The 22323-nt window shown below is 39.1% G+C and overlaps 1 protein-coding gene across 3 annotated transcripts in view; it reads left to right on the top strand.

Annotated features, from left to right (window-relative positions):
* Positions 1–22094, top strand: part of ARB2A (ARB2 cotranscriptional regulator A) — a 390660-nt gene extending 368566 nt beyond the window's left edge. For 2 of the 3 annotated variants that reach the window (XM_065910862.1, XM_065908427.1), the window contains one exon: positions 21553–22085. In XM_065910862.1, the coding sequence (XP_065766934.1) occupies positions 21553–21695 (143 nt within the window). In that variant the 3' untranslated portion in view covers positions 21696–22085. Of the gene's footprint in view, positions 1–21552 lie in introns of all 3 variants that reach the window. The other variant, XM_065911417.1, reaches the window with a different exon arrangement.
* Positions 22095–22323: the final 229 nt, after the last annotated feature.

Raw genomic sequence — 22323 nt, 5'->3', positions numbered from 1 at the left:
TTTTTTTTTTAAGAAAGAAGATTTAAAGAACTTGCTCAGGACTACAGCTGGCAAATAGCATTGTACATTAAAGGAAACTAGCACTAAGATAGTGACTTCAGCAGTATTTGCTGTTTCTTTTAGCCTCTCCTTTTTCTCACCCTGCTACAACTCTAGTTCACATCTATAGTTCCTCTAGACCAAAGTATTCCAAAGTGTGTCCTGTGAAATCAAACCCACACAACTCTGCCCAGAGAAACACATTGGTCAGATATGTTTGGGAGATGGTACACCCTGAAATCCTCCTTGTCTGTGTCACAGGGCACATTAATGCCTCTGAGAAAAGCTGCTGTAAGGAGCCTTCCAGAACTTTTAACAGAACCTTAAATCAGCAGCCCTGTTGATGTCCCACAAAGCCAGAGGTCCATGGAATGAACTTTTAGAAAGATTGAGTGTTAATTAATAAAAGCAATAATCATAATGCCAGTTTGTACCAAAAGACGTGGAGCACCATCTTCACCATAAAACAGGTAAAGTTGTAAACACACAGTCGATCTGATAACTTTCCTAAATGGGCTCAACCAATTTCCTAAAGATTTTTCCATGTAATGTTTTCCTAACTTTGACCACACTTGGGGCTGTAACAAAAGATAACAGAAATTCAGATCATTTTTTCAAGTGAGAAACTATACCCTAGCAGATGGTTGGATTTATTCTGTGTTACTGAGAAGTATTACCTTGATTATTAAAAATAAGTATAAGTCAGTGATTTTACCCTAATGGTGAGAAACTGTACCCTAGTAGACAGTTGGATTTATTCTGTTACTGAGAAGTATTACCTTGATTATTAAAAATAAGTATAAGTCAGTGATTTTAACCTAATGGAGTAAGCATTTCAACTTGGAGGAAAAGCCAATGACAGAACTATTTTTCTTCCCATTTCTTCCTCTTCTAAAACCAAGAGGAGAATAAGGAATGCTAATTCATTTAGCTCTGTCAGACCAGGATCCTCAATTACTTTAGTCATTTAAAACTTCTTTTGAGTAAGAATAGCTTGGTACCCAGATTTATTTGAACGTCAAATACTTCTGGATCAACTCAAATAAAAAATACTGTTTTGTCTCTTTTTCTCCTTGGAAAACATAATGTGCATTGCCTGTTTTCGTTACTTCATTGTCATGTATTTTGTTAAAATGGCATAGAGTCTAAATTATTATTATATGCCCATTAGTTCTGCAGCCTTGGGATGTAATGACTCATATTAGTAGTCTATGTAATAAAAAGGGTTGGTGAATTTTTACTGAACTGTCCTTTGGGGACTATAATTTTTAACATTCTCTGGAAGCTTTGCACATCCTTTAATGATAAAGTGCTCTTACTCTGTCTTTATCATCAACAAGTTCATAAAGACCAGAACTGTTTCCTGTAGATGTTGAACCCAGCACCATGTTGATATGATAAGTTCCATGCTTAAAGAGTCACCAAGAATGCATAATTAAAATGTTACCATCTTAAGGCAGATAAGGTGATTCTGTAATCTTGTTAGCAGTAACACTTGACTGAGGTCTCTAAGATTTATTAGATGAGTTTATCTATTTGAGGTAGTTACCAAACACCATCTAATTATTATAGACATATTCTTGTCCTAAACTTTAAATCATTGAGGACTGTGGAAGAAGACCAGAACTGATATAGACCTAATTAGCTCAGTTGCTAGTATGTGTTCAGTCGTGTCTGACTCTTTGTGACTCCATTTACTGTAGCCCATCAGGCTTCTCTCTCCAAGAAATTTTTCAGGCAAGAATACCGGGGTGCAGTGCCCTTTCCTACTCCAGGGGGTCTTCCCAGCCCAGGGATCAAACCCACGTCTCTTGTGTCTCCTGCATTGCCATGCCCATTTTAATTTATATTTCCGTAGATTTTTTTTAACCTGTTCCAAATTTCATATGGGCTTCCCTTGTGGCTCAGATGGTAAAGAATCTGCCTGCAATGCAAGAGACCTGGATTCAGTCCCTGGGTCTGGACAATCCCCTTTAGAAGGGCATGGCTACCCACTCCAGTATTCTTGCCTGGAGAATTCCATGGACAGAGGAGCCTGGCAGGCTAAAGTCCATGGAATCAAAAAGAATCAGACAGGACTGAGGGACTAAAACAAAAAAACAAAAAAACACCCAAAAGTGGGACATCACCTTTACTCCTAAGGTAAATGGGTTTCAATGGAAAAGCCCACAGCATTTATCCAGCCTCTATAATTTGATAGGATTCAAACTCTAAATTGTCTCTCCCGTGGTGGACAGCTGCTTAAATCTCTACTCAACTGTTTCAGCTTTCCGTCCATAGCCTTCTTCTAATTCCTTGGAGTCTTCTTCATGCAAACATAGTTCAAAATTCAGCTAAAAACTTGAAAGGAATTTACATGTATTTGGAACTTTCCCCCTCTGTGGTTGGCTACATTTTTCAGGAATTTTCCTTCCTAGTTTCCAGCTGTTCTGGCATCCTAGAATTCCATCTTCTGACACTTTGAGCCCATAATTACAGTCTTTTGCTTGGATTCTAGCCACCTGGCACCATGTAGAAAGGAGAATTCTCTCAAGTTAAGAGCCACCCAGTGCAGATCCCTGCTATGAAGGGTTTAATCTCCTCCAGTTTATACCTGCTTCTGGTTGCTTTCCAGAGCCGTCAAATACTTGTATGTTATGTTTTGTCCAGAGTTGATTATTGCTACCAGTGGAAGGGTTACCTGATTATTAGAACAAGAATTTTCAGTATAGTATGTTTAAATGTAATTGCATCAAACTGTGGTTAGTGTATCTCTTATTAAAGTATTGCATTTTTGTAAACAAGTATGTTTTGCATAGGGAAAACAGTATCTGAAAAAAATAGATTTCAGGTTATTTCTGAATGCTGGAATTATTAATGATTTTAATTTTTTTCCTTTTTCTTATCTGTTTTCTTCTTTTTCTCTGTAGCAATCATAGGTTGAACGTTATATTCTTTCTTTGTTGTCCTAAGCAAATTCTTTGTTTATGATTCCTGTTTATAATAATATTTGTGCTTCTTCAATTCATTTAATATTATGACTTCACTAGGTTAACTGTCTAATAAAATTCTGGTAGTATATCTATATGGTAAACAATACTCTTTCTGCTTTTAGGAATAGATAAATTGAGACAAATCAAAGTTAAACAGCTTATCCAGAATTTCATGCATATTGATAGACTAGTCAGAAATAGATTTTAAATTTTAAGTCCCTCAGTTCAGCTGTGTAAACTATTTCTAAGCCATCAGCAACAATGTATGCAGTTAATTCTATATTCTCTAATGGGTATGGAAGAAAATTATCATAGTTAAATATAAGCCTCAAATATTTTAGAAACTTCACTTTTGTCACTGATTTCAATCGCCTCTTCATCAAATCTTTTACTGGAGCTTCTAACAGGTTGAGAACTTGACTGATTTTAATTATAATTCAGATTACCTTCCAAGGTCTAACAAGAAAATGACAGGAAGGCAGGCATTGAGTTAGGAGTTTTCTTCTTTCCTGGATTGCAAACTTCTTTTAAAAATACAATCAAATGTATATCTGTTATTTACTGATAGATATGTAAACTTAAATTGGAATATTTTAATCATTTTCTTATATTGTACTAATTATTAAGATATTTTACTAGAGATGTCATAGAACCTAGTGTTAAAATCAGTGTTGTCATTCCGAAGTTTCAGCCTTGAATGTGTCAGTCGCTCAGTCATGTCCAATTCTTTGCCACCCCATGGACTGTAGCCCGCCAGGCTCCCCTATCCATGGGATTCTCCAGGCTGGAATACTGGAGTCGGTTGCCATTCCCTCCTCCAGGGGATCTTCCCCACCCAGGGATCAAGCCTGGGTCTCCCACAATGCAGGCAAGCTTCTTTACCTTATAAAACTACCTTGTTGTGAAGCAATTAGCCTCCAACTAATAAAAAAAAAAAAAAAAACTACCTTGTAAAAGATACAAAATAAAGTTATCTTTTAAACATCTACAAAAATGTATGAAAACAAGGATTAATAATTACTAAATCTTTATAGATTTCCCTATGCGATCCTAGATTGAATTTTTTTTTAGTGTTTTATTTTTTTGGCCAGCCACCCAGTATTGTGGGATCTCAGTTCCCTGACAAGGGATGGAACCTGCGGCCCCTGCATGGCAAGTGCAGAACCTTAGCACTGGACCCCAGGAAGTCCCTGGCTTGGATTTTGTATTAGAAAGTAAAAATGCCTTAAGGATAACTGGCAAAATCGGCATACAAATGGGAAGATAAAAGAGTATGGTACAAGTGTGAACACTTCTGAATTTGATTACTGTAGTTACATAAGAGAATTTCTTCATTGTTAGGAAATATATTCTAAAGGGTATGACGTTTGTGACCCACCCAGATAATTGAGAAAAAATAATATGTATACACATATATGAGTGTGTACACAGAAGTACACAGAGTAAAGGATAAAACAAACATAACAGTTATTCTCACGTTTAAGTACATAACATTCTTTTTAAATATATAATTATGCGCTTTACCATCCATGAGACTGTTTTCTGCACTGTGTGGCATGAGAAAATAGCATCAAGTCCAGAGCTATGTCTCAGTTTCTTAAGAAACTCACTTTCTAATGAAATTCTTTTTACAGGAACTGCTTTCTTCAGCTGTAATTTCAGTTTGTAAAAGATTCACTTTTCTAAATCAGGTATTTCCTCTCTGGTGATAAATCTTGAACTGCTATATTTTGGTCAAATGCAATTCTGAAATAAAGTGTGAAATATCATCAGTGATAAAGCACATGTAATGTTCTGACTTACATGTAGAAAATGTAAGTTTAAAATTCAGACACAGATCATTCCCATAATTTCAAAACATGTTCTCTAATAATTATGTTAGATTCTACATGTCAGTGTCTTAGGCTTGCATCATCCCAGATTCTCAGCATTTTCTCAATTTCACTTTTAAAGATAAGAAACAAGAGTTTTACAGTTCCCATATTTCACTGAGACCCATGCTATCCCTCATCTTTTTGGCTGTTCTTTTGTGTCAGGAAGAGTTGTGAGTTATATAAAATTGAAAATGTTGCTTTCTGTGTGAAAGTCTGCAAAAAGCTTATTGTGCTGTGGGGTGGGGGGGGGGGGATATTCTTCTTTTTAAAAATACTGGATCTGGAATGCCTACACAGAAACCTGATGTTTAGGAAATGACCTATTGATTGGCCATCTAAAGTTCATTTGTATTTGTGGCTTATGGAAAATTGGCATCTTTTGTCAGCTGAGAACAAACACTGATCTTCCCACACTCAAAACACATTCAAAGTGCTGTTTTAACAAAAATAATAATAATAATATGGATATAAAAAAGGAAAATGCAGATTTCGTAGAAGTATCATGCTAACCTATGACAGTAATAGTTTTTTTCTGTATTCCATTAACTGTGTCCTTATCAGGTCACTGTGGCATGGGTCATCATTTTATTTGGGGACACAAGTACTGTGCAAAACTTCTGTATCTAATGAAACATAACCAGGAAATGTGGATCTTACAGCAGGTTTTTATCTGGCTTTAAAAGATGAACTTAATGAGGGAATGAAGGGAGAAAGAAAAGCCTGCAAAAACTAAACAGAAAAATGCATTTAATGTTTGTATTCTTTCTTGCCTGCAGTATACTGGTTACCGATCAGGAAGAAAAAATGCTTTCCAGTTTGGGCAATTTTGTTGTTGTTGTTGGACCATTCATGTGTTTCAATCTCATTCCTCTTTGATCAGTTCAGTTCAGTCACTCAGTCGTGTCTGACTCTTTGTGACCCCATGGACTGCAGCATGCCCGGCCTCCCTGTCCATCACCAACTGCCAGAGCTTGCTCAACCTCATGTCCATTGAGTCAGTGATGCCATCCAATCATCTCATCTTCTGTCGTCCCCTTCTCTTCCCGCCTTCACTCTTTCCCAGCATCCAGTTCTTTTCCAATGAGTTGACTCTTTGCATCAGGTAACCAAAGTATTGGAGTTTCAGCTTCAGCATCAGTCCTTCCAATGAACATTCAGGACTGATTTCCTTTAGGATAGACTGGTTTGATCCCCTTGCAGTCCAAGGGACTCTCAAGACTCTTATCCAATACCACAGTTCTAAAATAGTTGTCTGAAAAAAACAAATAAATAAAGTAGTTGTCGGAATAATATAATAATACAATTGTCTTCAAAAAATATGATTCTCTAAAGGATATATAGATCATCCATTCCGTTAGATGTGTGTCATTTTATCTCTTGAGCACCTGACTGTCAGGCCACCTAAAAGTCATCACACTGATGTCCACTCGGCTTTACTTCCCCCAGGTTGCTCTTTAGTCGTGTGCCATAAGCCTGCGTTAAGGGTACCGTAATTAAAAACAACTGTTCCGCACAACTGGCTTGCTTTTACCACCTCGAGGCAGTGAATGATCATCAACTCTGTTGCCCTCTTTGTATCTGTCAATAGAAAGCTCAGTCAAATTTTTGACCATCATCTGGCAATTACATAGTAGTTTACATATCAGTCATCCTTATGTGTTCATCTTACCCTATCCCTGCCTCTCTGCTATTTCTCTACTGTATTTCACTTATTTCTCTTTTGTCCTACTATAATGTATATATAAGTCATCTTAAATGCTTTTTCAATGAAATATATGAATAAATATTAAACAGATAAGCAGAAGTAACTACTCTATTTTTACTTAATATAATATTATTAAAGTTTTCACTGTACAGATTAAATCACTATAGAGATACACGTTTAGCCCCATTTCTTATATTTTATAAATATATTTTTTTCTAGTCAGTGGGTTATAGCATTCTTTATTAGAGATTCCTGAAGTACTTTTGTCTTGATGATACAGGTCTTCCTTTATTTTTTGTAGGAAAGTCTTTCATGATTCTACTAATACATAGACATTGTTGTGTCCCCAAACACTGAAATCTGACTAACTGAAGACATCTTATTGTCAGTAACCAACATCTTCATGTCTCACTGTACAGATTAATCCTCCACCTTAGTTAACCTTCTCAGTGGATTCACAAGCTTTCCCATCAGTGTGACTTTTTAAATTTTCTCTGTGGAAGAGAAATAAAATAATAGATGCCATTCACGTTCAGTAATGCCCAAAGGATACAGTTGAGATTCTTTGGGTGAGTAATTCCCATCTATTGCCACTTTAACAAGATCTACGTAATAATTGCAACAATGATTTTAAAATATTTGGGGGAAAAAATAGACCTTTATGACCCTATAATTAACTTTAAAATGTTGCTTAGAACCAGGGTACAAAGCAAAGTAGTAGGAACAATATGTATTTGTCAAATTTTGTAACACATGTAAAATCTACTTTACATCCACTGCAATATCTCATACCCCAGGACAGCAACTGTTTACAAACCCAGAAGTAAATTTAATTCCAGAGAGGAAAATTTAATTTCTTGAGCAATAATGAAAGATTTCCCCCTGTAAGTCTTCTGGACAGTTGCAGAAAAGCCTATATAGACAGTCCAATTAGAATTTTGAAATGTCTTTTTAGGATAAAGTTTAGTATAGATGCAGTAAGGATTATAATTATAAATACTTTTCATAACCCTTCCTAATAATTATTTAGCTGTATCTGTTTCTATTCAGTTTTTATCATAACTCAGTCCTTAGTGGAACTTAAGGAATGATACTCTAAAATATTATCTGGTATTAAAGTAACCAGTCCTATCTAATACATGCCCACATCATTTTCTAAACTAGGAATAATAGGAATTTACTGTGTTTACATGACATATTTGAGAATATATATTTCATTTAAAATCAATGCATTTTTATCTTAATGGGAGATATTATTCTATATGTATTGATGGTGTTGTATAAATAAGTTCAGGATCCTTTAAGGATTCTTCTCATGTAGAAGGCAGTTGCATTATGTGATTTTTTTTTTTTTTTTTAAGAAAAGGACATTCAGAGAGAAAATGCCTTGGGGGAGAGAACTGAGAATAAAATTAATGTAGTATCAGACAGGTGAGGGCAAATTCTAGACTTAACTTAAATTGAAAAGACATCCCAGTGTTAGGAGCATAAGTGACCCTCCAGAAGCTGTATGCCATGAGGTGACCAGGAGCTTTCATGACCAGTAGTGAGCAACTAGATGTCATTACCTGACAAAACCTTTTCTTCCTTTTTTTCTTTTAAAGTGCATCATCACAAAATCAATCAAAGTAGACAATGTAATAATTTTATGCCAGATTTATATTATTCACAATAATTTGCTTTATGTGATATTTCACTTGTCTCTATTAGTTAATGTTATGAGTACATTTGGAGGCTATTTTGCTTATAGTTCACAGTTTCCTTAAATTTACAACTAGAAGCAATGAAAGCTCTAAGAATTACAAAGAAAAAACAAATTATTCAGATATGATTGTTTATGTAGAAAATTCAAAATCTACAGATAAATTTTTAGGATGACAAGAGTAGTTTAGGAAATTTTCTAGATACAAAATAATTATACAAAAATAATTGTTATTTTTATATACCAAACAAAAAGCAGTTAAAGGTCTGTTTATGGTAGCATCAAAAACATGTCATACTAAAAAAAAAAGTTAAGGGACATAGCATATTCATAAATTCACTCAACACAGTAAACTTCTCTTTTCCCCCCAGATTGATAACAGAAGTTTAACATAATTCTTGTCAAAATCCCAGCAAGATTTTTTCGTAGATACAACCCTTTGAGGTTTCCAAGACCACCCTCACTTCTGATACCAACCACAAGTAGGCGTCACTAAGCCATCTTCAGGTTTCGTCTTGTGCCAGAAGCAGGCAGAGTGCTTACTGAAGGCTGTTGTAAATCTAGTACAGTAAAAGGGTGTAGATTAAAATTAGCCAGGGAAAAGCACATAGGGCGGAGTCCAGGAAAGTTCCAAGGATGAATTTCCATTTATCCTCTTCCAATCGAGTCTTGGCTAGGGCTGTCTTCTCCCAGCAGCAGTGTGTAAGAATACACATAGAATAGTGCAAACTGGGGAAACTCACTTGAACCATGGTGTCCAGAGTTTTTATTGGGACTGAGCTCATATTGACATGGTTGACCACCTGCATTGCTGACTTTAATCTCCAGATACTCCAGAGGTACAGCTGAAACCTTCTGAGGCAAGGTCAAATAAATCATTACTGTACAGTAGATATACATAACTTTAGTCTAAAATTTATATAAAAGGGCAAAGGAACTGGAATACTCCAAACAACTTTGAAGAAGAAGAATAAAGTGGGAAGAATCAGACTCTCTAGTTTTAATACATCACTGGCAAAGATACAAAGAAAACTAGATCACTCACACGTTGCTGGAAGGACTGTAAAACTGTGTGGTAACTATGGAGAACAGTGAGGGGGTTTCTTGCAAAACAAAACATGCAAGTAATATACAGCACAGCAGTTGTATTCTTGGGCATTTATCCCAGAGAAATGAAGATTATGTCACAGAAAAATTCATACATGACTATTTAGAGCAGCTTTGTTTATAATAGCCAAAACACTGAAAACAACCCAGATATCCTTTGAAATGGGAATGGTTAAACTGTGGTACATCCATATCATGGAACACTACTCAGCAATAAAAAGAAACAAACTATTGATTTATACAACAACCTGGCTAAATCTCCAGAGAATTAAGCTGAATGATAAAAGCCAGTCCCATGAAATTACGTACTGCATGATTCATTTATATAATATTCTTCAAATGACCAAATTCTAGAAATGAAAAACAGATTAGTGGTTGCCAGAGGTTAAGGAAAGGCTGGAAGGAAGGTGGATGTGGCTATAAAGTGAAACATGAGTGATCTTTGTGGTGATGGAAAGTTCTGTAGCTTAACTGTAGCATGTTAATATCCTAGTTGTCACATTAAACTACGGTTCTATAAGGTGTTGTTGTAACAGGAATCATACAGGACACAGGATCCATTTGTGTTATTTCTTACAACTGCATATAAATCTATAATTATCTAAAATAAAAAGTGTAATTGTAAATGAATGAATCAAAAAAAAATGAAATGCAAATCCTCTATGGAGAAACTGATAAACCTTCATTAAGAGACATTAAAGATGATCTAAATAAATGGCAAGATGTATAACAGTCACCGATTACAGGATTCAACACTGTAGATATATCTACAATGTGTATATAGGCTTAGTACAATTCCAAACCATTAAGTGACTGGGGCAATGGCTACTTTACTGTCTTTCCTTCACCTCCTCTTCCTATTGGCTGCACCGCAGAGGTCTGTGCTTTTGAGAGTCTGCCAAAACAATATAAAATGATGCTGTAGATACAAAGGTTCATCTGATTCACGTATGTATTAAGAGTACCACTAGAACTTTGCTTTGAAAAGTCACCAGTTTTTATTGCTGTGCTCTTCCGTATGCTTCCATTTCCTTTCTCTTTTTTTTCCCCATTTCCTTTACTTCAAAATAAGAACCATCATCAAAATAGTGCAAAAACCATAGAAAACATCTATGGATTTATGTTTTATTATGTCTTAATAGCTTTTAAAAAGTATCAGGTTTCTGGTGAATTCTGTTCTGGAAAGGTTTTTATACAACACATATCTATTAAGCCTCACCTGTGATTTCTGGAATAAAAAGTTTTGAGGCATTACCCTCAAAGGATTAGGAGATAAAACGAGGTATTTTCATACATGAAATGGCTAGTTAAGCAAAGTAAGTATATGATAATATAGTATATGCTGCTGCTGCTAAGTCACTTCAGTCGTGTCCGACACTGTGCAACCCCATAGAAGGCAGTCCACCTACACAAAATACTGAAACATGAAGAAAGGAAGTGGTTGGTGTAGGGTAAGGTTAATCAAGGAAGTCTTATTAGAGGAAGTAAATATTGAACTGGATCTGAAAGTAATAAGACATTATCTTCTGAAAATGTTTTATTATAATGCTTAATCAATTTATAAATATTAACTATATTTCAGCAAAGTGTCTGTATAGCTATGGCCTGTCACAGATGCTCTGGACTTTAGATTTCTCACTTGTGAAATGGAGCTGTTAGGTGAAACTTTATCTTGGGTTCTTTCCACATCTTTACTATCTTATATTTGATACGCTTCTATCTGCATCTAAATTTGAACCAAGCCCACTACATCTTGGGAATGCAAGCGCTTGAATGGTTAAAGTTTGACTCTGCAAATTCTCAGTTCTGACACTGCCCTAAACATCATTTGATGCTAGTAAGTTGTATGTACTAGAGAAGGACAGCATTTTAGCTAACTAGAACTACAAGATACTCTATACTTAGCAGCTGGTTACTAATGGGCTGTGGGTCACCTGCACCTACCTCATCAGTTTGTTGGAAAGAGCAAGAAAAACACTCTACTCCTTCAGTTTTGGTTATAGAGTATCCAACCGCTATTACATTCCACTTTTAGAGGATTTTATTTCTAGAATCTAAAAGCTGGTATACACTTCAATATAGGGTACATTGATCCATCTTTGTTGAAGATGAGTAAAATTTGACCCCTGCCTTCAAAAACTTCACAGTGTTAATCAATCTCTTCTCTGACTGGACTTCAGAATCACAGATGCCCAGACTGTGAGATTTTGAAAAGGTTTAAAAATTGTCAGTTGACCTGGGCCTGGGTGAATGGGGGATACTTATAGAAAAACAGTTGATGGATTAAACCTAGAAAAGAAGACTCAATCCAGGGAATGTAGGGCTTTAAACCACATGGAGGAATTTCTACTTAATTTGAAAGATTATGAAGAAAATTGGATATGTTTGAGCAGAGAAAGAGGTCTGTGACACAAACGATACTTTAGAATTTTTCATCTAGTAGCAGGGTACAAGACAGAAGAGAAGAGGGTGAACACAATGAAGTTTAAGTTAAGAGGAAGTTTCTGGATGCTAAATAATAGGTCATTAAATCCAGACTGGTAACAGGGGAATGGAAAGGAAAAAAAAGAGATTGGAAAAATTTTGCTGAGGTATAACTGTGAGGATTTGGTAACTGATTGGATCAGGAGTCAGTGAACAAGCAAACACAAAATCAAAGGTGACTAAGAGGCTGGGCTGGAGTCGCTAGGAGAATACTGTGTCTGTTCATAGCAGTGAAGAAAAGTGGGAAAGCCTGCCTGGAGAGTAGGTCCACAGTCGCCTCTGGGCGGCCTGCAGAAATGGAAGACTGAGAGCGCACATCCCCAGCCTGGTACCTTCCCAGCACACACCCCAGCCCTGAGGGTCAAGAACCAGAGGCATCAGCGGAGAGCACAGTTGTTAGGAAAACGCTGTTTCTAATCCAGCTACTACTTTGAAGTATTTTATTAGGCTGCCTTTCAACTCTTAACTGCATATTACTGTTGCCTACTACTATAACTCACTTTATGTGAACCAGCAGTAGGTGTGTTTTATACTCTGAAGTGTGCGGGAGGAAAATGATCTAGAGGTGGGAGGAGTTGATAAATGCAATCAGGGAGGGTTAAATCCATCATTCCAACTCCCCCATAATCCATTCAGTCTTTACCAAAAAAAAAAAAAAAGTTACTCATTAAGTGCAAATTCTATTTCTCCTTTGATGAAACTCTGCAGTTTGTATTTGGAATAAAATTAAATTAATTCCACTGTACTCAAAATAAAATCAAAACCTTGCGCTGTGGCCTGAGAAGCCTCACATGGCTTGGAGGCTGCCCACCTCTCTGAATCGTCTTTCACCTTCCCCTCACCCTCCATGCTCCGGGCACTCACTCTTCAGTTCCTTGACTGTGACATGCTCGTCCCCCCTGCGACCTGCACCCCACCTCCCCACACTCCCCACCCTTGTTCTCCCAGGACCCTGCCTACAGCATCCTCCCCAGACCTGGATCTGGCTCCCTCTTGCCATTCTGGTCTCAGGTCAGAAGTCTTTTCCACCAGGTTTAAATGGGCGACCACCTCTCCTCCTCTTTGCTCTCTTCAGGTCCACCATGTGTTTTGTTTTTTTTTTTCCACAGTGCTTCTGACTCTGAAATTATCAGGTTCCTTGGTATACCTGGTTATCACTTGTCATCCCCCACCAGCATATATGTTGCAAGAGCAGAGTCTTTGTATATCTTGCTCACCACCATATCCCCAGCCCAAAGAAATAGTGCCTGGCACACAGTGTGGATGAATGTATAAATTAATCACTCACAGGACCCATGGAAAAAACTTCCCACAGAATATATCCTCTAGAATAGAATCCATGGTTAAGTGAAGAGGACCACAGAAGACTCAGATATTTGAACTAGTAAATGATTTTCTTTTGCATAGAAATAAAGTATTTTGCAATCCATTCAGTCTATCCCCACCCTCTCTCTTTCTCATTCCCTCTCTCCTTTCCTCCCCCTTACTTCCCTTCTCTTTCTCTCCCTTTCTTCCCAACTTCTCTGTTATTTACACAAACACACACACACAAAGTCAGACTGGCAGCCGTAAGCCATGGGTAGCTAGCAAGGAACGCAGAGAAGCTGGAAGAAAAGGGGAGCCTGGCAAGGCATCTAGAAAGCTGCAGTAGCCCTCGGGAACAGAAGCGGACCCAGAAAGCTCTTTGCTGCTTGTGTTGGAAATAATATGATCAAAAACCTATGGAAACAGCTATTTCATGATCCTTTGCATTCCTTATTTAGAGCTCTGTGCTTGTATGATCCTCTGGTAAGTTCAGTTCACTTCAGTCGCTCAGTCGTGTCTGACTCTTTGCAACCCCATGGACTGTAGCACGCCAGGCCTCCCTGTCCATCACCAACTCCTGGAGTTTACTCAAACTCATGTCCATTGAGTCGGTGATGCCATCCAACCATCTCATCCTCTGTCATCCCCTTATCCTCCTGCCATCAATCTTTCCCAGCATCAGGGTCTTTTCCAGTGAGTCAGTTCTTTGCATCAGGTGGCCAAAGTATTGGAGTTTCAGCTTCAGCATCAGTCCTTCCAATGAATATTCAGGACTGATTTCCTTTAGGATGGACTGGTTGGATCTCCTTGCAATCCAAGGGACTCTCAAGAGTCTTCTCCAACACCACAGTTCAAAAGCATCAATTCTTCGGTGCCCAACTTTCTTTATGGTCCAACTCTCACATCCATATGTGACTACTGGAAAAACCATAGCTTTGACTTGATGGACCTTTGTTGGTAAAGTAATGTCTCTGCTTTTTAATTTGCTGTCTAGGTTCGTCATAGCTTTTCTTCCAAGGAGCAAGCATCTTTTAATTTCATGGCTGCAGTCACCATCTGCAGTGATTTTGGAGTCCAAGAAAATAAAGTCTCTCACAGTTTCCATTGTTTCCCCATCTATTTCCCATGAAGTGATGGATCCGGATGCCATGATCTTAGTTTTCTGAATGTTGAGTTTTAAGCCAACTTTTTCACTCTCCTCTTTCACTGTCATCAAGAGGCTCTTTTGTTTGTCTTCACTTTCTGCCATAAGGGTGGTGTCATCTGCATATTTGAGGTTATTGATATTTCTCCCTGCAATCTTGATTCCAGCTTGTGCTTCATCCAGCCTGGCATTTCGCATGATGTATTCTGCATATACGTTAAATAAACAGGGTGACAGTATAGAGCCTTGACGTACTCCTTTGTGATCTAGAACCAGTCTGTTGTTCCTTGTCTGATTCTAACTGTTGCTTCTTGATCTGCATACAGATTTCTCAGGAGGCGGATTAGGTGGTTTTATATTCCCATTTCTTTCAGAATTTTCCACAGTTTGTTGCGATCTACACAGTAGATCACAGATCTGGTAAAACTACCTTTGAAAATGACAAGGGGAACCTAGAAAAGGAGAACTTTTGCGCAGACCTGGGCTCAGATTTTACAGGGAAACTGTATTCCCGGAGGCCAGGCCTTGTGACAACACTACGAGTAGTACACGAGACAAGAATGAAAACCAAAGAACGGACTTCCACACCACCTATCTGGGTTTGATGAGCAATTACAGCAACTAAAATGTGTCCACTTTCTATTGTTTAGGAGAAGTGTGCTAGAGAGGTCTGCCCGGTTTAGTGTTGGAGACCCACAGCCACTGCAGGCTCTCTACTCTGCCTGAGAAGTTCGCTTCCCAAAGCTGTCTCCTTGAGTCTTAAGCTGCCCAGTGCGCAAACCACCGCCCACTCCCCTTCCATAGATGAGAGATACAGAGAAGATGCTGGAGGAAAGGACAGGCTTTCCCAGAAGCTGCAGATGACCCAGAAGTTTCTACCATTGATTTTTTGGCCCTTGTTTCAGCCTGTTTTCTGTGGTCAAGCTTGATGACTTGCCTTTAGGGTCTCAACACAGTCTCAGCCTTAGTGGGTTTGCAGCGTTGTTAGCAGGCAAAGCAGACTTGGCCTGTATCTTCTTACACAAGTAATTTAGCCAGGCCTCGCGGCACGTTTAGTGAGCTGCTCTTGGCATTTTCCTCACGGTCTCCGTGAGCACCCACTTTGTTTACCCCCCACCCCCACCCCCACGAGACTGTCTCACACTTGTGCCTTTTAATTTGCAGAGTCACCATTAGGAGCCCTTCTGTGTTCAAATAGTGGTAGATTTATTCTTTTAAATGATGTTCTCCTTGGAAGCTCTAGAATTCATTTTGCAATGAATTTTAGTAGTAATATATGTTTTCTTTCTTTTTAGAAGGCACAGTATTTTTCCATGGTCTAGTATTTCTCTAATTCTTTATAGCTTTCTAAAAATAACCACTAGTGAGCTCATAAATTCATTAGTTAATCCCACTGGGACTCAATAATGCATATTACAGACCTCCTGATTTTTATATATTAGATTTTCTCAAGAATTCCCTTACCTGTTATTATCAACATAGCTATATTGACAAGGTCTTCATTACTTCCTAATTGCTCATATTTCTTTTTCTTGTTAAAGATCAATTTTTAAAATCAAGCCTTGTCAGTTTGAAAGTATCATAGATATGTTATCCTGTTAATGTGTTTCATATCTTTCTAGGTTTTTTGCCTTTCCCCCTTTATTGTAAGAAGCATATAAAATTTATTTATTATCTTTTTCTTTAAAAACAAATTCTTTTGCAGGGGAGGGGGATGTCAGGGAGAGAGTAGGGAAACAGTAGTTTTTCCTTCTGAAATAAAGATATTAAAAATGATATTTCATATTCAAAGGTGACTTTGTGAACAGTGATATTCCCTATTCTAAACCAGACCCTAAAATGTAAATTATACATAAATTGTTGAAATTATTCCATGACCTTTTGGTTTCAGACCCTGTAAAATAAGGTGACTAACCATAAGTAGAATAGTGAATGGCTGGCTAAGAAATTCTTCTAAATTATCTTTTCAGTGAGACCTTACTTATACTGTCCATCATATTATAGTAGTAAACCTCACCTCTGGAAAATCTGGTTGTGTGTGTGTGTACGTGTGTGTGTGTGTGTGCATGCACATGTGTGCATATGTGTGATGTCACTTGAAGACTGATTATTTGCTTTCCCAGAGAATTCACTTTATTAAAAGATTCACTGAAGAAGTAGATAACCTGTTTCTTCTTTTAAAAACATTCTATTTACAGAAATTATATTTACATATAACTTTTTAAGACATCTACTGCATAAAATGAGGTACAGCTTCAGAGTAGACTCTATCTACCAAAGTAAACATCAGGATTTTGGTTGCTAACTCAGTAGCATATTTTGGCATAGTTTTTGCCATTAAAAAAAAAAAATCTAAGCACTAAGATCAAGTGAAGAGGAGTATGGACAAGGCAGGTTTGCAAGAAACACTTGAATTAAAGTCATCATAGGAAGAAATAAGGGGCATAGACAAAGCAAAAGACAGCAATGTTTTCTTCTCTCATGCTATTCTTTGAGCATTCCACTGTCAGTGCTATTTCCAGCCGTTTCTTGTTTAATTTCTAAGTGCTGATCCATAAATGTAGCCTCCTGCTTTCTCAGTTCCATTACAAGACACTGTAATGTGTTGTCTATGCATAAAAGACACAGATAGTCTTTTGGGAAAACATGACACATTTTAGCAATTTGATCTTCCTCGTATGACTTATAGTCTCATCCTTTATACTTAAAGTTTCTAACTTTTTTGACCATTTGTGCTATCTCTACCTCCTTGAAATTTGCTATAGTTCATTTTTTAAACAATTGAGAGATAAAGAATATTCAGTGTAGTATTTTAATTGGAAGATCTCCTGTCTACTACCTTTTGGTTATTTCACAATGAATAACATCATTAACAAACAGTATTTGTGGAAGAAACATTACATAAGAGAAGTAAAAGGCACTTTCTACCCTGTGTAAGGATAAAACAGCTAGCTGCAAGTAGGGTTCAGGTTATAGTGAAATTAATCTCTAATGTAATGAAAAAGAATTAACTTCACTTTTATTTAAGCTGACCCTTGATCATCTAAAAACATACTATTTTAACAAATAATACATCGTACTTTTAACTCTCCTTAAATAAATTCTAGAGATAACATAATTCACCTACTTACAAGATTGCTAAATTAGTGTATTTCCCTAGTTAACATATGAAGGAAAAAATAACCCATAATAAGAATAATATGCACATCAGTATTTAAAGTGCTCAAGAACACCTGCATGGGTCCTCTGCGTCGGATCGCCAGGAATTCTACATCTACAAATACAGGCCAGTTGCAGGTGTGCTTATCAGTGGCTCAAGAACTGTGAGCAGTGAGGCCAGTGATGAGATATTTCTCATATAGTAATCCATTCTTGGTAATATTCTGAACAACACAAACCACAAAATTCCTTCAATTTACATGGCACCTGACTCCTGGAAGATTCTGTTATATTAAAAAATCATGCTGAAATACTTTGTTAAACAAATGTAAATTCTAAGCCCATAATCATAAACAAGTTTTGCAACTACATGAATAGCCAGTGAAACATCTGAAAACCATGTACAGTGCAGAACAATTCTTCATGCTGTAACACCCTGCAAACTGAAGGATGTCCACCTCCCCAGCTTCCTCCCAATAAATGCCAACAGCTCCTCCCAATTGTCTTGACCTCCAAAAAATTTTCCTATAAATTTCCAAAATGCCCCAGAGGCCACTACCATGTCCATTAAGAACCACTGATTATGACTGAGCAATGGCACTTTTTTGTAATAAAGAACTGAGATCCTGCACATTTATTTTGATACTGAATTGATTGTATGGCCTAGGAAACTGAATTTGCCCCAAAGGTGAATCATCCAGCAGGAGAAAGCCTGCCAGTCTAAAAGGATACAAAAATCAACCAGGGAAAACCTCTATCTCCTCATTGTGGGAACAACTTAGATTAGGAAAATGGGAGTTTGAAAAGTAGAAAGACGTTCACATTCCCTAAAAAGAGGAGTTTTTGCTAAAGGTAAAGTTGTGGTAGAGGAAAGACCAGGCCTGACTATAAAACCATGTTTATCTCCTTCAAGTAACAGTTAGTGCTGACTCGACTAGTTTCCAAGTCACCTACATATCACTGCAGCTTATTAATAAATGGCTGCTCTTTTAGTTACCCTAAACTTCCTCCCTTTCTTTCCTCTTATAAATAGATGATATAATGGCCTTGTGTTCCCATCCTGACAGAAGTAGTTCCCTTAAAGTGGTATATTTTTTAATTACTAGAAAGCTGCTGTCCAAAGTTTCCATGCTATGGGTGGATATTCATACTAATTTGTGAATATTTTGATTGAACTTTGGCCTTGAATTCTCAAAAATGGTCTCCAAACATGTTCTTGAAATGTGTATACACAGCCCCAGATGGACATGCAACTACCTAATTTCCAAATGCTATTTTTAAATTATTAAAAATCTACTTTCAGCAATTTAGGGAAAAAAGCCATTTTTCTTTTCTTTTTTTTTTTTTTAAGAAAGCCATTTTTATAGAAGATATTTATGTTACCACTCCTTAGTTTAGGGAGAATTCTCCCTCCCCCACCTCATTCTCCATAATTCAGTTTCTAACCCACCTTGCTTATTACTTTACTCCTAGCAATTTCCCTTCCTCTGACAGAGCACACATTCTCATTATTTATTCTCTTAAATTGCAAGGGTAAATACTGAGAGCTAGTGCAGGTCCTCAGTTATCTCAGGGACTTTGGTCTTTTCAGCCCAAGACTAATCAAGCAGAGAGTCATCATAAGCTAAAACTAAAAAGCCTTTGTAGTGATTTTATCACCAGGGAAATTTGTTCATCCTTCAGAAGGACTGTCACCAGGAAAGAAAAAAAATAAAGGAGTTAAAATTGCTTCAGACCATTGACTCCTTAGGTCCCTCTAGATTCATACATTGAATTGGTTTTCAAGGGGTGGAAGGAATTATGAGAGGAGTTCCCTAAGAAAGCTTACAAATTCATCATAGCCTTGGTAACACTAGTAAGTCTAAGTGTGATCACTACGGAGGAAATGCCAAATGAGCCTGGAAGCATGGGAAATGAGAAGGAAAAGAGACAATTAACACCTTTTTTTTCCCTATTGTGTTTGGAAATGGGTGTTTCCATGTAGTATGCATCTGAGAATAGTCAATACAATTGACTTAAAAATGTTTTTTCATTATAAGTGCTACTAATAATTATTATTGAAATGAACCTAGACTTACAAGACTATAGAAACAGGATTGGTCATTTCATAAACCAGTCTAGAAACTGGGCCCCCTTCTAAACATAGCCATGAAATATTATTTAAAGTAGGTATGTCTGAGCTTATCTAGAACTGCTCACAAACTTCTTTTGTATTTGGAGAATACAGATGACTCCAAATTCAAAGGAAGTCTTTTTAATAAATCAGTGAAAGTTATATACTGACAATAAATATGGGGACGTTAAATATATTCTAAAGAACCTGAAATTTTACACACTTATTGATGCAGGCATGCATATATATAATTTTTTTTCCCCAAGAATTCCACTAAGACATCAAAATCCAGTCAGGCACTTTAGGATTTGCCAGGATAAACCTACACTCATCTTCTTTCTCCCCCTAACATTGAATTTTGCCCAAAATGAGTAAGCAAATGGAAAGATGACCTCATTTTTCAGTCTGAACACAGCGGTGTTGGGGGATATTTCTCAAGGATATGACTTCAGTACTAGGTCTTAGTTCCAAATGCAGGTTCATTAGGCCAATCTGCAGAGGACAGGAGGGTAGAGAGCATCCTTCTGAGGACACCTATTAAAAGAGGGGTTCTCTAGTAAGGCCAGCTCCCACAGCTAAGTCACAGGCACAGAATATAGCTTTCTGCTCTCTGGTCGAGGCAGCCATAGCATCCTTATTGTTGTAACTCCCAGATTGTGATACTGTCACAAAACTGTTGCTAGGCAACAAATGTGGTTACCAGGACTCAGCGAATAGCTGAAGGGGAAAGCAAAGTGTTGCACCATTGTAGAGTAACCATAGCAATGACCTACTATTACAGACTAAAGAATTATCATTAACAATGTTAAAGTATCAGACAGAGGCCCCGAATCCAGAGACTTCCAGGCAGTGTCCCTCTGCATAATTGAGTGATCTAGGAAGAGATTTCAACCGTTTCAAAGCTATTCACTCATTATTTCTAGGGGGACAGTCTTTGTTGCTGTCATTTTTTTTTTTTAATTTAAAAAGTGTTCCATTTATAAAGCTATTAGTAAAATGATGTGAGCTATCCCAAGGAGTCAAAAACAGATTAACGGCCTCATCTCTTCCTCTGTCTGCATCAATGTTACTATTTTTTTTGGCCTGTCTCAAACTGAAGATTTTATTTAAAAAAAAAAATTTACATTAGCATGAAATTGAAGCCCACGGAAAAGAAGCTGTAGTAAAATAAAACAGCTCCATAAACTGACCACTTAACCTTCCTTTGGTGAGTTGCATTCCTCCTGACAACATAGGGGGGGCCTAGAGGCTGTTTTACTAGTGACTGCCTTGAAACACTGGGGGGTTTTGTTTAGCTTCTGTAAAACTCTCCCCTAAGATCTGTTTAAAAAATAACAGCAACAACAACAAAAAAAGCACGTAGGCTGCTGGGACACTAAACGTGTTTCCTTCTCTCGGGAAGCAAAGAACGGTGAGTGCTCCGCGGTGGGTGCGGCAGCGGCCGGGACGCCGAGCCGCGCCGAGACCAATCCCCGCGCGCGCCGGGCCTGGGGGCGGTGGGTGGTTTTCCCCGGAGGGAGAGGGAGTGGCCCTTCCCCGCCCCGCGCCTCCATTGGCCCGCAGGGGGCTGAGGCCGCGCCTCGGGCGACCGCTGGGAGACTAACGGGCCGCGGCCGCGCATCAGTGGGGGGGCGGGGGGCGTGCTGGGGGGCTCCGGCCCGAGACGGCGGAGTCTCGGGGTCGCGGGCCCGGGCGGGCGTCGCCGCGGAGTCGGCCTGCGAGCCCCCGGGGCGGGGGGGACCCACGTGAGCCCTCAGGTACAGGGTGGTCCCCAGGGGTCGCAGGCCGCGGAGGGGCGGGGGAGGGTGCTGGGGGGGTCGGGGGGGCCGCAGGCTCCGGGACCGACGACCGGCGGCCCCGTGTCCCCCCCGCCCTTCCTCCCGCGCCGGCAGCGCGCGAGGCCACCGCGTAACCCGCCACCCCTTCCCCTGTCTGTGCGTTTTTTCAGGCACCGACCGCCACGAGCTCACTTCCTGGAAGAGCTTCCCGTCTATTTTCAAATTCTTCACCGAAGCCTCCGAGGCCAAGAACAGCTCCCCCAAGCCGGCTCTGACGCGGCGCTCGCACCGAATAAAGCACGAAGAGCTGTAAGAGGAGAGCGAGAGCGAGGACGCGGAGGGGGGCGGGGGGGGCGAGGAAGCGCCCCCGGAGCCGGCGTCCGCCCGCCTCACCCCTCCACACACACACACACACACACACACACACACACACCCCGCCGGGCCCGGCGAGCCGGCTCCCAGCCCCTCATTAGATTGTTTTCCCCCTCGGGCCACAGGGCCGTGATATATATATATAGACACATCTAAACGGCGGTCGGCATTATTTCTAGATGAGTGCAACTGTCAAAGCAATCCGGGTCCACCGGTCGCGCCGGCGCTTCCTGCGGGCCGAGCCCGCGGCTCCGCGCCGCCCGTCAGCCCGCCGACTGAGGCTGACGGCGCCCAGCCCGGCGCGGCCGGCGCGCCTCCGACGATCCCGACGGAGCCCGCGCGGGCGCTACGGGGCGAGCGGCGTCCGCGCGGTCCTACCGCCCGCCTCCGCCCCCCCGCCCCCCCACACTTGACCCAGAATCGTGTCCATTTTTTCCTCTCTCCGAACCCAAGCAGACTTTTTATTCTAGACTTAAAACTCCCATTTTCAATAGAATCTTTTTGTTCCCCCTCTCCGAAACCAGGCAAACTTTATTCTAGACTTAAAAACTCCCATTTTCAATAGAATT

Source organism: Muntiacus reevesi, chromosome 1 (genome assembly GCF_963930625.1).
Source record: "Muntiacus reevesi chromosome 1, mMunRee1.1, whole genome shotgun sequence".
Lineage (NCBI taxonomy): Eukaryota > Metazoa > Chordata > Mammalia > Artiodactyla > Cervidae > Muntiacus > Muntiacus reevesi.
The sequence above is the reverse complement of the archived record's forward strand: the minus strand, read 5'-3'. Positions and strand labels throughout refer to the sequence as shown.